We start from the raw sequence: 16,250 nt of genomic DNA, 5'->3' as shown, positions 1-16,250 counted from the left end.
CTTCCCCATCGATCGACGGCAATCGGGACGACAGACGGCGTAGGATGTTCACTTTGCATGCCCGAATCGGTTGGCCGGCGCCTGTTCACCGTCTAACTGCCGCTTTCACTGGTTCCCTCTTTCTGCTTGTCGGCGGTGAATGGCCGTGGCCGCTGCACGGCGAGGGCGCTTTATTACTTGCTGGCAATGGCAGACACAAACAAGTCTTGCGAGCCAATACCGCTCACAGGGGTGGCCGCGGCCGTCGCTCAATTTCTCGTGGTGGCGCTGGAGGAATGCGATCTCCCTTGCGAACACGACAATACGAGCCTCGCATTCCGTTGATGCGATTCCAAAGGGCAGGCCTACGGAGTAGAGGGATGATCTTATCTTGCAAACGCGCGGCATCTGCGTCAGAAGCCAGGGGGACCTGAGCAGCCAACACGTAGGATAGGATATGGTGTAGAAAAGGGGCGAGGGAAGAAAGAATCTGGCGGCCGGCCGTTTCGCAATCAATCGTCGTGCTTGTCCGTTTGCGGGCATTCGGTCTGCTTCCTGGCGATCTCCTTTCTTCTCGCTCAATATATGTCCCCTTTTGGCATGGGCTCGGGGTAATCCTCAGCTGTAAAAATGGGAGTGGCCAGTAACGAGACAGAAGCACCGCTTGCCGTAGACCAACCCCTTTCAGGGGCATGTGATAAGTCACGTGCTTGGTCTCGATCAAGATCCGATTGGCTGTGGGAAAAGCCACTTGAGAGAAATTGCTGACAAGCGGCATTGCTTTGATCGCACAGCATCAGGTGCAACCAGGGACGAGAAGTCATCTCCGATGTGAATCTGCAAAGGCCAGGACGGAGCTGAGGGTACGTTGTACGGAGTACTGGCTCTATATGTCAGTTGAAGTTTGACTTGGGTAATTAAACACTCATTACGGAGTACTTTAACCGGCCAATTACGTAGCAATGTTTACCTATGTTGTTTTACTTTTTCGAGGTCTACACAGCCGTCCCGCTGTATACCTTTACTTCAGCTTTTATATGGAATAGGACTTGGTACTCTGGTTAGTGCAACACTAGAGAGATTATCTTGGCTGACGTGTGACTATACTGCTGTCTCATCTGCTGTATTTACTTTGTAGACGATTGATTTAAATCTGAAGTCTCCTATACGAATGCGTCAGTTCTCTGCTTGTGAGATTTCCACCAGAAATTTATGCATATAGAGCTGTCACAGCTTTTTTGGCGCTTGGCGAATCCGTCTGATACAGTTTTTACTTCCTTCCAATCGTAATTAAGTAGTATTGTCCTTGTAAGTCGCCTGGCTTATTTCTTCTGTTACAGCTCGGCCCATTGCCTCCTTCAGACTTGGACTTTATGTTGGTAAGCCAAGCCCTCCTCGTCCTCTCTCTGCAGCAGGCATAGGTCTGAAAGCACTTTTAGGTGGCTGCAAACAGCCATTGATGTATTATGCACCCTGCTTTTCCCCCACATTTTCTTTCACATCTCTGCCCTTGCTTTGAAGCTGCAGGCGTCCACGTTCTCATGCATTTTCTCATGCAGTTCACACTGATAATGACTGTTGGCCAATCCAAGGAGGTCATCAGCTGCAGCTCCACAAATGGCTACGCTCTCGATGCTATCTACGACGTAAATCCCGAACATTCGCCCCCAAACGGAGAATCCTTACGATCTTGAAACACAAGCGCAGAGATAACGTGGGCCCACCAATTGTTTCATGCCCGGGCTGCATATGCGAATGCAAGTACGGAGCAGTCTGCTCATTCGTCCTATCTTACGTCCTTCCAGTCCTATTGGTAGAGGCCAAAAAACTGGTCTCACGCTACGTCGTAGAAACGTCTGGTCTGCCGTTTACCCTGTTGCTGTCGTCACCAGTCCATATTGTTTCGAGCATGGAGTTTATTTGATATTAATATAGAAAAATATGCTGATTAAGTAAAAAACATTAGGATTCTTTATCGAAGCCCCCTCTACTCCGTGAAATACAAGAAACAGATTGGAAAACCCTGGGTAGGTTGTCGGTCCAATTTTCACTCAACTTTTCTCTCTCGGCTAACCGTCACTGCTTTTTCTGCTTTTTCTTCTTCCGACACAGCGACAGTTCCAGCATGCTCCACCGCCGCACCTGCAAGATGTAATACGGCGAGATGGCCACAACGACGTTAAATGCCACGTAGCCCCAGACGCTGCCAAAGTTGCGCCACCGCTCGCCCCAGCGGATGCCGGCCGACGAGAGATTCTCGTCCGCGGTCAACACCTAATGGCAGCGACACGCGGCCGTGAGCAAAGGTATGGCTACTCGACCACGATACTGGCCATCATAAAGGCTACCAACGAGAACATTTTTCCAGGGCACTCGCGCACCTCGTAGAGGGCCCGTTGCGTGTCGAAGAACGGCTAAATCTACTGGACGAGACTGGTAAAAATGGTAAAGATGGTGACAATCTAGAGCATGCATTCGGCCGGGTTCTCGACGCCGTCACAGCGCCGCACGCCCATGGCGGCAAATTAGACGGTGCTGTGGCTCTGGGCCAGGAAGAATGGGCGGTCGAACAGCTCGTAGATCGACTTGCTCGCCTGGCAGACGGCCATGGCGTGCATGCTGCCCGCCAGGTCGGCCGCCAGCCTCACTCGTTTTCGCTCACCGCCCGCTCAGCAGTTTCTGTGTGCTTACAGTGAAGCCCATAGCTCGTCACGCTCCTGCTCTGCAATGGTCGTGTAGCAAGGCAAGCTTGCTCAAAAGCATATACATGTCCACGATGCTCTGGCAATGCCGATGGAGCCCGAAGTCGCGCTTTGTCTGACAGCTGACGGCCAAACCTTCAAGGCGTCGTGTACATAAAGTCCAAATTTTGGTCCCAGTTGAAGAGCGGTGCAAATGAAAAGGCGCTGTCGAGGCTCATCCCGGCCGGGTCGAGCTGAGCCATCATGCCGTCGACGTGGGCCTGCAGCTGGGCCTCGGCAGCGTCCTGGTCCCGGTCAAGCGTCGGATCCACTGCTTGTTGGCTGTTGATGTTCGCCGTGGCGCCGACGTCGTTGCTACCTTCGCCCTCCCCACCTCGACCCTCCATGGCGGCCTGCTTCAGCAGCACGTTTTCGTTCACCTTGAGCAGCAGCGTCATCGACTTGCGGGCCGACACGCTAAAGTATGCCAGCTGCTGCAGCACCGACTGACATCGGCCCCACAGCTCTGCGATTTCGTCCCGGTCCAGCATCTGCCACAAGTCCGGACACAGGCGCAGCACAATCAGAACCAGCCCGGCCGTGCACGTGTACAAGACATTCCACCACCACGCGTCCGTCTGGTCCGTTAGGTACGTGCGGTGCACCAGCAGGATCAACCGCTTCGCCGCCTCCACGCACGCCTTGGCACACTCCAGCGCAAACGCGTAGTGCAGCCCGTCACGTGACAGCGGCGTGTAGCCTGCCGCCGCTCTGTGCTCATGTCGGCTCTCGCTGCTGCCGTGCTGTGCCGTGCCCTCGGGCGCCACTAGCTGCGTCAGGATGGGGCGGTGCATGATGAGCTGCATGTAGACGAACCTAGGCCGTCAAAAAGACAATCAGCACAACTCTTTTCGGCAGCACGCGTCCGCATACTCGTACACGGGACCTAACCTGGCGTGTAGCACGTTTTTCTGCATCTCCAACACGTGCAGGTCTTCTGCTGAAACATTGTCGGGCGTTTCTGGTGTGACCCATGACAAATACGGGGCGACCGACTGCTCGAAGCCGGTCAGCTGGTCCTGCAGCTCGACGATCGTGTCCAGACTGTGGTGGATGTGCAGCTGTCCAGTGGTCGAGGATCCGCTGGCATTGTTGTCGTGTGTCATCCACGGCTCGTAGATCTTTTGCAGGATGCCCTCGAGGATGACGCTGAGCCGCACGCTCTCCCGGAAGAAGAGGAAGCGCAACTGCTCCGACCTGGTCTCGAGCGCCGGGGACCCGACGCTTGGGTACATACTGAACGTGCTGTGCGGGATCGATAGGCTGGAAGACAAGGTTGGCCGGCCAAACGTCATGCCCACAAGACTGCTTAGTCAGCACGCAAACACAACCGTCAGTAGAAGGATCACCTACACATCCATGATAACGCAGCCGTGCCACGTCCGGAGTCGCATCTCCTTTTCTCGCGCACTGCGTGGTCGTCGACCAGCCTCACTGTGCAGTCCCAGGCCCTGGGCCACGCGGCAGGCCATGCCGACAGCATTCCAGCAGCGGTTGGGAAAGGGGGTGCCTTGCAGGACCAGGGCGATGATTAGGAGCGACTGCACCACGCCCACGTTGTTCTCGTCGATAAAGTCGAGGCCGACAAAGGCCTTGGACCGGTTAAAGAGCACCTCGCACGACGCCGTCTTCTCGGCCTCGGGCAGGTCTGAAAAACAGCAGCCCAGCGTGAAGATGGCGTTGAGTGCACAGTGGAACGGGATCGAGCTGGCGCCGGCGTCGCTGTCTCCCAGTCCACAGCCGTCAAACTTGAGCGGCTTCGAGGCGCTGGCGTTGGTGGAAGCAGTGGTAGCACCGGTAGCCGCGGTGGCATGCCCAGAAGCACTGCCACTACCACTGCTACTGCTGCCGTGGCCATCCTCGCCCGGTGCGCTCCATAGGCTGCGATATGTGTGCTCAAAGGCGACACGGTCAAAGAAAGGGTACAGATAGAAGATGCGCTCGAAGTACCGCTGCACAAAGTGGTCGGCTAGCGCCCGTGGCGGCAGGGCGAACTTGTCGACGGGGGCGAAGCGCAGCAAGGACGACGAAGAGGCGGTGCCAAGCAGCGGAGGAGCAGGTGGGGGGAGCGTCTGGTTTTGCTGATACTGCTGGTACGGCTGTGTAAAGTCGTCGAGGTTGTGCGGAGGACTGTCGAGCTGCTTGCGGCGACGCATGGAGTTGGCGGCCTCCTTGAGGAAGGAGGCCGCGGAGGAGAGACCGTAAAAGTCGTCACCAGGACGCGCAGAACCGTCGAGGTCGTCCTCCTCGAGCACCGTTCCCATGCCCGAGACACCCCGAGGGGGATCGGTAGATTCGGGATCAGGCGTGGATTTAGATGTGGCCGATGCAGCAGTCGTCTGGTGTTCTGGAGGACGGTCCGCGAGGCCGAGGATGGGCTCGGTCGGACTGCGGACCAGCGAGGCGGATGGCGGTGCCGGCTGAAAGGCGCTCGGATCTGATCCGTGACCTTCGATGGCCGAGATGTCGACTCCATTGGCAGCACAAGCTTGCTCGAGTCTGCGGATGCGCTCGTGAAGAGCCCTCATGTAACTGTGGGGGGGGGGGAACGGTAAGCCGGGGCATGTTTCATCCTTCTTCCTCCGTCTTTGCACATCGCTCGCACTAACTCACTCTTCACTGCAAGCCGTGCGTGCATTTCCGACCTTGTAGATGCACTGCTCCAGTCCCAGCGAGCGGTGTTCGCAGGTGGAGCAGATGGGCTTGCGACCGTCGCAGCGGGCTTTGCGCTCGCGACAGGGCTCGCAGGCGAGCGTGATCTTGCGGCGTCGCTGCCGCTCACGAGCCGGTTCCGAGGGAGCCATTGTACGGACGGTCGAGGAGCAGACTTGGTTGCGCTGGATGTTTGTCCAAACGACGACAAATCAACAAACGAGGCAGGAGGTCGTCCTGTAGTAGTATTTCTGGGTCAGACTTGGTTGGTCAGCCGTTAAATCACGTCGCACCCCCGCATTTCTGACCGCGCTAATTATTTCGAGGCAGAGTGACGTCGACCGAGGGCGACCAACTCAGGAACGGCACGGTAAATATTAGTAATGTTTTTTGACAGGCCATCAATAGGCTAGCTAGGAATACGGGATGGTACAGGATTGGTCAGTCCATCATGCCCACGGACATACTCAGATACACTGAGAGACACAAACACCCAAAACAGTCGCGGTTCTTTCACTCTCCGGTAAAGGTGTAGTCAGCCCGGGTCCAAGAGTGCATCTTTTCGCGACGGAACTCGTCAAAGTCCCATTCGCGCCGCTCGAGGCGGGCAGCGTTCTTGAAGACGTAGACCTGGGCGGTTACGGGTGCATCCTGGCCGTCGACCTGAACCTGCACGGACACGCGGTCGTACTCGCTGCCCTCAAAAACGTCGAGATGGTGGATGTTGGCCGCAGTGAGCCCGGCTACCAGCATACCACGCACTGAGCTGCTGCTGTCGGCCACGATGGCGGGGTAGTCCTGGTTGAGGACACGGTGACGGCAGAAGCCTCGGAGCACGGCCGGCTGGAAGGTGTGCTCACGGATGAGTGCAGCCGGTGGTGGATTGGATCGATAGCAGACAATGAAGAAGACCTCAGGGGCCATCTGAGATGTGGTGAGCGTGGTGGCCTGGTGGCAACGGCCACAGCTCAGGCTGTCACCGAGGGACAGGTACTCACCAGTGTACCTGCATATGCGTTAGCCAAGAAGGACGAGAAGACACAAAATATGAGCATTGGCTCATCCCTACCATAAAAGAAGCCATACGAGGTGGCGGCGTCCTCGACGGGCGCAACTGCTGACGATGCGGCGGCCATGATCGAAGGAGAGACGATCGGTGCGAAGCTGTCTATGGGGACGGCTTGATGGACAGAGACCGCATTGAACACAGCTGCGGACCGCAGAGAGAAAACCAGCCGTTGTCGGCGACGACAACAATAGCAATGAGAGTCATAACGCGATAAGCGTTGATAAGCAGTCTAGCCAATGGACGAGCATGGATTTTTGCTATTAAATCATGAATAATAAAAATATAATCCTTAGGTCAGTCCCTTTTTCCTCTTTTTCGCATCGCTTGTTTTGCCCGTTTTTGGCATTTTTGGGCGATGAAGGACCCGCCACGCTCGCGCACCCCGACGCAGCAGCAGCGTTTTCGTCGAGAAGACCGACTGTGATGGCACCCTCGGAGGATCTGGTCGACGAGGTCGAGGCCATTAACTCCATCTATGGAGAGGGCACGCTCGTGCTGGACGACGATGATGTGGCCGTGTTGGCGCTGCCGTCGTCGGCGGCCGACGTTGCGGATGCAGACGACGCGGGGGCTGCCAGCCGGCGGCTAAGCCTGCGACTCCGCTTCCCACCGGGATACCCGGTCAGCACAGATCCGCCGTCGGTGCTGGGCGTGCAGAGTGTCGGGGAAGACGGCCACCGGCAGCGGCCGGGAGCAGCAGCACGAGACGCTGACCTGTTCCGGGCAGCCATGGATGCTACTTTTCAGCAAGGCCAGGTCTGTCTTTTTGACGCGGTCGAAGAGTTCATGCGGTGGAAGGCCGAGGAGGCCGAGGCCGAGGCCGAAGCCGTGGCCAAGAACGAGAGGTTGGCCGGCTTCGACTACGGAGACGACGACGACGACAATGACTGCGAGGGCCGTCCACGACAGAGGCCACCGACGCCAGAGCTGCCGCCCGAGATGCTGGACCCGCCCCCGCCCTGGATCGTGTCGGAACGCATGGAGGAGCTCAAGTCCGTCTTCGTGGCGCGTTGTGCCCCCGTGTCGTCGCCCGCTCAGGCTGCCGCCTATCTACAGCACTTGCTGGCCACCGATCGGCGCGTCCGCACAGCTGCCCACAATATGACCGCCTGGCGCATTCGTGGGATCCCATCGAGCACCAACACCACTGCTGCTGCCATCACCTTCCAGGACTGCGATGATGACGGCGAGACCGCCGCCGGTGGCCGTCTGCTGCACCTGATGCAGCTCATGGACATCTGGAACGTCATGGTCGTCGTCACGCGCTGGTGGGGCGGCCACAAGTTGGGCCCGCACCGCTTCGCCCTCATCAACCAGGCTGCTCGCGACGCCTTTGTGCGCGCTGGACTGGTGCCCGAACCGACGTCCAAGAAGAAGGGCCACGGGAAGTGAAGGGCGGAATGCGAGCTGAAGAGTTGACGAGCTTGTAGAGCACGAACACAAACACGGGGGTCAGTTACACGTGGACATGCCTTGATTCATTCCAGGGATTCTTGTCTGTGTCACGTGTGCACAGCTTTTGGGTTTCGTTCCGTCGATATCCCATGCTTTCAGGGCGCATACGGGCTTCCAATCGTCTCTGCTCTTTTTTCCATTAGCCGACACCAGGAAACAGTGAAGAGATACGGTGTACTACCCTGCCTTTCAATGGCTCAGATACTTTCAGCCCAACCATATCACACTCTCTTGCATTAGAGAGAGTCTTACCGGATGCACTGCATGGCGTACATAAAACGGTGTTTCATATCAAAGCACATTTAGTACAGCCGGAAAAATAGACGTCAAGTGCTCGTGCATTGTCTGTGTGCTTGTACGGAGTACCAGCGTGGAAAACAATTCTGCGTAATGCAAGCCATGCCTCCAAATGGAGAAATGTGCCACGCTGTTTTAACTCGGCTCCTTCGTCGGCTCTTCTTCATTCACTACACCCCGGTCTTCAGTCTGCTTTTTGCAAACGCCCTTCATCAACTCTCCTTCGCTCTATTATTCCTTTAAAACAATCGCGCCGTCGAAAATACTGGTCTTTCTTCAATACCCATCACCAGCCAGCTTGCACCTCAGTCTCAACCCAAAGTGAGAAACAAAGTCAGAAATCAGAGAACATAGAAACCGATCTAATAAAAAGATATCAGAAAAGAAAGAAAAACGCTATGGGGTCCATGTACTGGACAGCGGAGGAGTCCCGTTACCTCAAGGCTATCTTTAAGTGGCAGGACCGTCTTCAGGGAAAATTGACTGACAGAGGCTGCGAAAAGACTGCGGCTGCTGCCCACAAGGCCATCACCGGTGAATTCCGCGTGCTTCTCATAGGCCCCAAGGGTGTCGGCAAGACAGCGCTGGTGACACGGGTGCGTACCCTGATGCTTTTCAGCGGATAATCACACGAAAGAGTGTGTCTGTACTAACCTGCTAGTTTTGTGACGACTCCTTCCGTGGCGAGGCTGCCCCTCCAGACTCTCGGTTCGAGCATGGAGGCCGACGGACTCTCGAAATCGACGGCAAGACCTACACCATGGGCATTCTAGAGATGCCCTCGCAGCATTTAGTGCTGGAAGCCGCGGACAGAAAAAACAGAACAAGACTGAAGAAAAAGGAGGGAGCAAATTTGGCGCCGGCTGCCGCCTCCTCTGCGAACTTGATGCTTGAGCAGGCGCTCGCCATCACCGAGGCTGCCGTTGTGGTGTACGATGTGGGCGACGCCGCCTCGTTTCTCAAGGCCTGGAGCCTGTATGAGCTGCTGCAGTGGCAGACCGGCGAAGCATCACAGCCGCAACCGCAGACATCACGGAAAAAGACGCGACATCGAGGGCGGAAGACCGAAGCAGCACATACTGCTTCAGGACTTGTCCTCCAGTCTCTACACTCGCAGCGGCGCCGTCCATTCTCCTTATTGCTGGTGGGCAGTAAGAGTGATGCCGACGACGGCGAGCGGTGTGTGGCCTGGGATGGCCGCTTTCTTGAGGCCAGCGCTAAGACTGGCGATAATGTCTCGGAACTGTTTGTGCGCACTGGCCGTGAGATTTTGCGGCAAAGACAGCTGTTTAGACAAGATGCAGGCAATTCGACGTCAGCAGCCGCAAAACCGCCGTTATCAGAACACAAAGAATCTACCGCCCTGCTTCGTATACAGAGCCAGGCCTCATCGAAAAAACCCGGCTATTTTCTTGCCGTCTTCCGAGCACTTGGGTTTTCTTTTACGCGCCGGTCACTGTCGGCAGATAGACCATACGTCACTTGACGGACCCTCACCCGTGGCTTGCATATCTGTGTTTTGTATTTACTCCACCACAACGTCATTTCCAAATCGCAGGGTCTTTTATTTCTCATTTTTCTCATTGAATAGATAGTTGTGACTAATATGCTTTGCCATAATCGATACTACATAAAAAATTGAACGGTCATAATGACCACCAGCCCCAAGGCTGCCGGAGACAAGGCTACGGAATGGATAGCACCCGACGTTCTTGCTTTCCTACAACACGTCGTATTGTATGTGACACGGTTCATTCTGGCGGCCACCTGAAAGACAGACCCAGGCGGATGACCGTGGTTGTAGTAGTCCACATTGAGCACTGTTGGTGGCCGCGTCCACTCTTCGCGACATTTCTCGGCCGTCTCGCCCAGGCTGTTTCTCCCAGTGGCAGCATTGGTTTGGTTGGCAATGGAAACAGCCGGGATCAGAACAGACTGCCCCGCTAATGAGACTTCGATGTTGATGTTGTGATTCAAGAGGTATAGCATGTTGCTGGCTTGCTCATCGGACAGGTTGGGCGGTCGTTGTGTAGAGCACGGTATGCCCGAGTTGATAAGCGGGTCAAAGGGCGTCTCCCACATGTAGCTGAACTCATCCAGCAGCCAGGGATAGACAGTCTCGTCGGCTTTGTAGTCCAGCATCATTACCACACGTTGTCTGCTGTCAATCATCTTTCCCAGAGTCGGCCAGTCTTGCAGATTCACTGGCGGGTTTGACGGGGCGTATGCGAAATCAACCAGCCCAGTGGACTCAATGTACGGTGCATACATTTCGGGCCTCGCGTAGTTTCCGTTTCCTAACAGGATCGTGACCACGTCACGAGGATGGCGCTCCACCCAGTCCTTGACCTGGCCAAGCCAGTCTGTGATGGGGCCAGCATCGAGAAGATCACAGGACGTATGGCAGAAATGCGGCTCCAAGTCGTTTCGCGCCCAGTGCATCTGAGCCTGCAGGAAACGGACTCCGTCATCAAGCTGGTCGTGCACAGAAAGCTCCTGGTTGGCAGCCAGACTGTTGCGCTGTACAAAAGCTGAATTGTGTGTGCCCACCATGGTGACGTCGCCGTATCGGCGCGTGCAGAGCTCGGCATAGCCGTTGCAGACTGGCAGATCCTCGGTCTCATCATCGCTTTCATCCTCTGTTGAAAGTGTTTTCATGGCCTCAAGTTCATCGATATCGATCGAGCGTTTTATCTTTACTCTTCGAGCGCTTCCACCATGTCCACGGATAGGGTTCTTAACAGATGGTGTAGCTACAACGTCGGAGGCTGATTGCCAGGCTTCGGATAGTGTAGCATGGCTCCAAGTCAATTTTCCAAGGCATAAGGTGGCCGTGTAGGCAGAAACGAAGAGTAATTGAGGAAGGTAAGTTAAGATATACATTTTATTGAGGACATGTGCCGTAAGAATACTGAGTTTTGGAACTGATTTCCTTTATGAACTTTTCAAGAAGAGGACTTGAGATATGAATGTTTAAAGTTGTGTCTGAGAATACCTTCGACCCATTTACTCTACTTTCCTTAGTGGAAGGTGCCTCAGCAACTAGGATTTCAGCAGTAGGAAGGAACCAAGCATGGGAAGGAGCGAAGGAAGCCAGCCAGTACAGATTTCCCCTCGATTTATGGTGGAGTTTTAGGCCACCTACACCGCTCAACGTAAGCCTACTGTCGCTCAAGACTTATTCAAGACAGATCGAAATTGGGTCGAGAAACTTGCGCCAGGAAACTCGAGATGAGCCTGTACGAAGATGTCAACAATGGCATCAGTTCCCCAGACCCACAAAAACATTTCGCAATACCGCCGCTTTAACTCTTTGAACAAAAAGAAATAGTAATGTTCAGCCAGGAGAGAAGGCGCCAAACGTATTCAGCATGCAGGAGCGAGTGTGTGAGAAATGAAACGATGACTAATTTTGAAGCGACACTGTCAACGGTTTCACTCTGCAGGAACCATCGGCAGTCGTTCCTGTCCAGGTTGCCCGTTTTAACGTCAACAAACTGCTGAGCAGTACACGATGTTTCCTGGCAGCGTCACTATCTATCGCGTATCTTGCCAACATTTCTTGTCACTAGAAGTCATCCCTCGAGCACAGCATGGCCGCGTCTCCCTGGATCCGATGTCTCTTCTACCGAGTATAATTAACCTCAGTGAAAATTACGCATATTAGCAGGAATTACCTATAGCGCTCTGCAACTATGCCCTTTGGCATGGACATTGAAAGTTTGCCTAATAAGGATCGTCAAATAACACAAATCACGAGATACACGCCCGCTTCTGATATTGGTAGCCATGATCAAGCAGGAGACACAGAGTCTGACACTACCGACCGCGTTTTCGAGTATGGCTACTCGAGAAGCAGACAGCCTTCTATCTTACAGACCGAACTGGGAAGTGTCTACAGTCAGAGCACTGTCAGCGTGCATACGCAGTCAGAAATCGGGCTTGCTGATCAATTGAACAATGGGCAAAATGCCGAAGCAACGGAAACGGTGCCTACAAGGGCTGATATATTGCGTTCAACGAGGCTGCGCCACAGCATTGTTGCCGCAACTTGTTTGCTGTATCTGCTGTCTACGGCCTTAAATATCACGGTACGTCTGCGGATCCTGAGCAGCAGATGATGGCAATTGACTGTGTTTAGGTCCAGTTGGGAAGCACAAGAAGGGCGCCGGCCTTCAGCAATATCTATTTATTTCAGCTCGACTTATCCTCCCTCATACCGTCAACAAAGGACAAGACGAGCCTCATTAACTCCACTGCTCGCAGCATTGGCCTACACGATTTTTACCGAGTGGGGCTTTGGAGCTTTTGCAAAGGCTATTTTGACACCGGCGTCGCCAGCTGTGCCCGTCCACGGATCTTCTTCTGGTTTAACCCCCAGCAAGTGTTTCTGGATGAGCTTCTCCAGAGCTCCAAAATCATTCTTCCGTCAACGGCAGTAGCAATGCTAAAGGCTCTTCGTATCACGTCCAAAGTCATGTTCGGCACCCTCTTTGTCGGAGCCATCCTCGACTGCATATTGCTTCTTGCAACGCCCATCGTACTCTTTTCTCGATGGTGGAGTCTGCCCGTGTCCATCATCGCGGCCATGTCAACGTTGTCAAACTTCATGGGTGCGTCCATCGCCACAGGAATTTCCGTCGCAATCAAGGTCGGCCTTTCCTTTCAGAAAGAGGTCAATATTGGGAATCGGATCGGCGTGACTGCGATTGTGTTCATGTGGGTGTCGGCCGGGATAAGCCTTGCCGCACTCCTGTTGCAGAGTTTCATGGGCTATCGAGTTGCTTCTTCCATCCGAGATGTCAAAATCGGCCGCGCGCCACTGATCCACGAAAAGACGCCGGATGACAGGGACAGTGACACAAAATTTCGGGCCACTCGCCGATGGATGGGACTTCTGTGTTGTCGTGAAGAAGGTAGTACGACGGAGAAAAGCACCCTGGGAAACACTTTGGGCACTGCCCTGAGTACAACGTGGAAGTGCATAAATGATGCCTTGCACAGATTATGTCATATATTTCAATAGCAATTGAAAGTACCAGTCAAACCCTTTTGAGCATTTACTCCTCGTCTTACGTACGCATGTCCACCTACCGACCGATAACTTTGTACTCGGCCCAGCGCGCAGGTACGTATACGACAAAGGAGAAAGCCAAAGCAAGCTGATTTCCAATATCGCCGCCGTCGTCGCCAATTAGACGTGCAAGTACGCCGACGTACCACGACTCGCTCATACCGACAACGCAACCAGCGATTCCAGCAGCAAAAGCGAGACCTCCAGCATAGCCAACGGGCATAAGACTGGGACTGTTCCAGGCCTCGAGGTTGTACTCGTCAAAGCCGCGGGTGAAGCCATGTCGGAAGAAGTAGTGCTCGACGAAAAGGATGACAAAGAAGGAGGTGTTCCAATAGCCAAGCAGAGACAAAAAGTTCTGCAAAAAGGTGAGCAGCTTGTTGCGGCCAACCAGAGAAAGCAGAATGACAGCGGCAAACATGATGGTGGTCCAGACGAAGCGGGGAACGGCACCCAAGGGGCGGGCAAACTGCTGGACAGACAGGCCGGCGCTGTAGAGGGCGACGGCGTTCATGGCGATGCCAGAGAGAGCCAGCAGGACGAGCAGGAACTTGGCGAAGCCGACGGGGTGAATCATGGTGGCGATAAGGAAGCCGACGCTGTGATCGTAGGCATCCGACCAGTCCTGGTGGTGGGCAAGGGCAGAGCCGACAGTGGCACCGAGGCACATGCCGAAACAGGTCGGCAGACCTTGGAGGGTTAGTTTCTGTTTTAAGAGGTCGTTGATGTGCTGGAAAGAGGACAAGAGATTTAGAAAATAAGAAAGGCTTACAAATGCCGGCAGTGGTCATAAGGAAGACCTTGAGCTTGGAAGTATTGACCGGGTACTCGACATAGTAGTCGGCCACGATGGAGCACCAAGAGGCAGAGGAGCCGTAAATGGCGGCGAAGAGGCTGAGGGCGTTGCCAGAAAGGGTGGCTCCGGTGAGCAGGGTGGGAGTGACGGAGTCGCCAGAGCCGCCGACCTCGCCGTACATGACGATGAAGACGATGAAGAGGACGATGCCGGCAAACTTCTCGTAGGTGAAGACGGCACGCAGGCCGACAAAGGAGATTGCGAAGCCGATGACAGCAGCAATGACGACGCCGAGGGACGAGCTGACATGGCCGTCGGACACGGCAGAGAGGGCGACACCACCGGTGATGCAGCCGACGGAGGACCAACCGACCTGCTCGACGACGTTGAGGGCAGCAACGACCTTGGAGGGCCACCAGCCGAGCGAGTAGCGTGAGATGGAGACTTGACGCAGGCCCATGCCGGGACCCATGGTGGCGCACCAGCCGGTGATGGCGCTGCCGATGAGGGTGGCGAAGATGATGATAGTGACGGAACGGCCGAGGTCGAGGCCAAGCTCCCAGCCGAGGAAGCCAGAGGTGAAGCAGCTGAGGTTCATCGTGGTGCTCATCCAGAGCATGAACATGACGATCTGGTTGGACCAGCGGGCGTACTTGGGGTCGCGATCCTCAGGCCGGCGACGTGCAATGCCCTCGGCCTCGACACCGAGCAGGCGGTCGAGCCATGCCTCATAGGAGCGCAAGCGGGCGAGAAAGAGGGTGAAGCAATTTCTCGGTGCGGAAGCCTCGCCGTAGACATCGTTATCGGCCGAGCTCCGGTGGCTGGTGCCAGCAAGGTCTGCGGCGACGATGGCGTCAAAGCCGATCTTCTTCTCTTCCTCAACCGAGTCGCTCATCGTGGCTGGCGGGCTGGTGGATGAGGGGGAGATGTGGCTGAGGAGTGGGAAGAGAAAACAGATACTTGGAGGGACAGAAGAGGCGAAAGAAGGAGTGGACGGGGCCGGTGACAGGGTAAAAGACAGAGAGCAGAGCAGGAAAAAAAAGGCCGGACCGGTAGCTTAGTCGGTGGGACGGCGGCGAGCTTTAAGCGGTTAGAAAGGGCGCGGGAGCCAGCCAGAAGAGGCAAAAAGACATACGACAGCAGCAAGGGAAAACTGGCGAGTAACGTGTGGTCCCCCGATAAAGCAGCTCCTGTTCGAAAGACCGTGCGAGGCTGGTGTTAGGACGCTATGCAGACGGACGTATCGTAGTCAGCGATCCCAGCCACCACGACTGGAACTTGTCTGGAACAGGAGATAGACACGAGGTCGATCGGCGCTGTCAAGAAGGACTGCTTAATTATTACGTTTCTGATGCTGCCTTTTTCCTCACTTCCCCCCCACTCGAGATGGCGAGAAAATGGGGCAGGCGCAAAAGTGTGTGAAGGATTTTTGCTCCACGAGCTGCCCAAAGAGGAAGTTGCTTGAGAAGACCCATTAAAAAGCTTATCTACTTGGCGGCGATCGAGCCTGACCTTTCCAACGTTGCTTGGCTTTGTCAGACAGCCGTGGTAAAGGCTGACGACTATTAATAGCGGACATCGATGTCGATACGCAGCTATCTCATGGATGGAGGAGGGAAGATAGGCAAAGCGACGTCATTATCGATTATAGCTTGTTGCTGGGGAGCTGTGGGCGGAGGCGGCCGACCGGAGCGTCGATCTTGCATCAAAGCGGTCTTTCCCTGACAAATGGCAAATGCACGTGCGGTGACACAACCCAGATCGCAGTTTCCACGACGAAAGATCGAGATAAACTGCATCTACAGAGTAGACAAGATGGCCTCACATGCAGCAGAAGGTTACTCGACGGGTGGCGAGGCGGTCAGATACGGAACCTGAACGTCCCTTGATGCCGCCGAACAATTTGCTATCACATAACCAAAACCTGTTACCAAGTCTCTCTGCGCAGTATACCAGTCTGTATGTCAGTCCCTGCACCAGTCTATGCCAGCGTGAACGCGGGGTGAAAGTATTAGTCAGAAACAGCCCGCTTCTAAAGGTCAAGATCGCAAATTCTCGATTGCTGCGACTGGCTTACGTGACTTGAATTGGCGGTGTTGATCGGCAGAATCTCGATGTCGTGTAAAAGTGGTACAGGCAGTACTGGCACAGGATACGCAGGCCATGTAAGAGGCAGCGCCAGAGGCT

At 55.0% G+C, this 16,250-nt stretch overlaps 6 protein-coding genes across 6 annotated transcripts; 2 read left to right on the top strand and 4 right to left on the bottom strand.

Annotated features, from left to right (window-relative positions):
• Positions 1 to 2,055: 2,055 nt before the first annotated feature.
• CMQ_5822 (fungal specific transcription factor domain containing protein) lies at positions 2,056 to 5,524 on the bottom strand (the record flags this gene model as incomplete). Its single annotated transcript, XM_014316468.1, has 6 exons — positions 2,056 to 2,253; positions 2,511 to 2,622; positions 2,835 to 3,536; positions 3,612 to 4,025; positions 4,074 to 5,252; positions 5,334 to 5,524. 6 exons carry the CDS (start codon positions 5,522 to 5,524, stop codon positions 2,056 to 2,058), a joined length of 2,796 nt encoding a protein of 931 aa, XP_014171943.1.
• A 361-nt stretch (positions 5,525 to 5,885) lies between these two features.
• On the bottom strand, positions 5,886 to 6,508 carry CMQ_5863 (disease resistance protein; the record flags this gene model as incomplete). Its single annotated transcript, XM_014316509.1, has 2 exons — positions 5,886 to 6,378; positions 6,459 to 6,508. 2 exons carry the CDS (start codon positions 6,506 to 6,508, stop codon positions 5,886 to 5,888), a joined length of 543 nt encoding a protein of 180 aa, XP_014171984.1.
• A 356-nt stretch (positions 6,509 to 6,864) lies between these two features.
• On the top strand, positions 6,865 to 7,833 carry CMQ_5873 (impact family protein; the record flags this gene model as incomplete). The annotated part of the gene is made up of 1 exon (XM_014316519.1): positions 6,865 to 7,833. One exon carries the CDS (start codon positions 6,865 to 6,867, stop codon positions 7,831 to 7,833), a length of 969 nt encoding a protein of 322 aa, XP_014171994.1.
• Positions 7,834 to 8,591: 758 nt separating this feature from the next.
• On the top strand, positions 8,592 to 9,679 carry CMQ_5816 (Ras GTPase; the record flags this gene model as incomplete). Its single annotated transcript, XM_014316462.1, has 2 exons — positions 8,592 to 8,789; positions 8,855 to 9,679. 2 exons carry the CDS (start codon positions 8,592 to 8,594, stop codon positions 9,677 to 9,679), a joined length of 1,023 nt encoding a protein of 340 aa, XP_014171937.1.
• Positions 9,680 to 9,819: 140 nt separating this feature from the next.
• Positions 9,820 to 10,851, bottom strand: CMQ_5828 (uncharacterized protein; the record flags this gene model as incomplete). Its single annotated transcript, XM_014316474.1, has 1 exon — positions 9,820 to 10,851. One exon carries the CDS (start codon positions 10,849 to 10,851, stop codon positions 9,820 to 9,822), a length of 1,032 nt encoding a protein of 343 aa, XP_014171949.1.
• Positions 10,852 to 12,510: 1,659 nt separating this feature from the next.
• Positions 12,511 to 14,958, bottom strand: CMQ_5919 (nucleoside transporter family; the record flags this gene model as incomplete). Its single annotated transcript, XM_014316565.1, has 3 exons — positions 12,511 to 12,850; positions 13,288 to 13,957; positions 14,040 to 14,958. 3 exons carry the CDS (start codon positions 14,956 to 14,958, stop codon positions 12,511 to 12,513), a joined length of 1,929 nt encoding a protein of 642 aa, XP_014172040.1.
• Positions 14,959 to 16,250: the final 1,292 nt, after the last annotated feature.

This window comes from Grosmannia clavigera (genome assembly GCF_000143105.1).
Source record: "Grosmannia clavigera kw1407 unplaced genomic scaffold GCSC_146, whole genome shotgun sequence".
Classification (NCBI taxonomy): Eukaryota; Fungi; Ascomycota; class Sordariomycetes; order Ophiostomatales; family Ophiostomataceae; genus Leptographium; species Leptographium clavigerum.
Note: the sequence above shows the minus strand (reverse complement) of the source record. Positions and strands in the feature narration are given on the sequence as shown.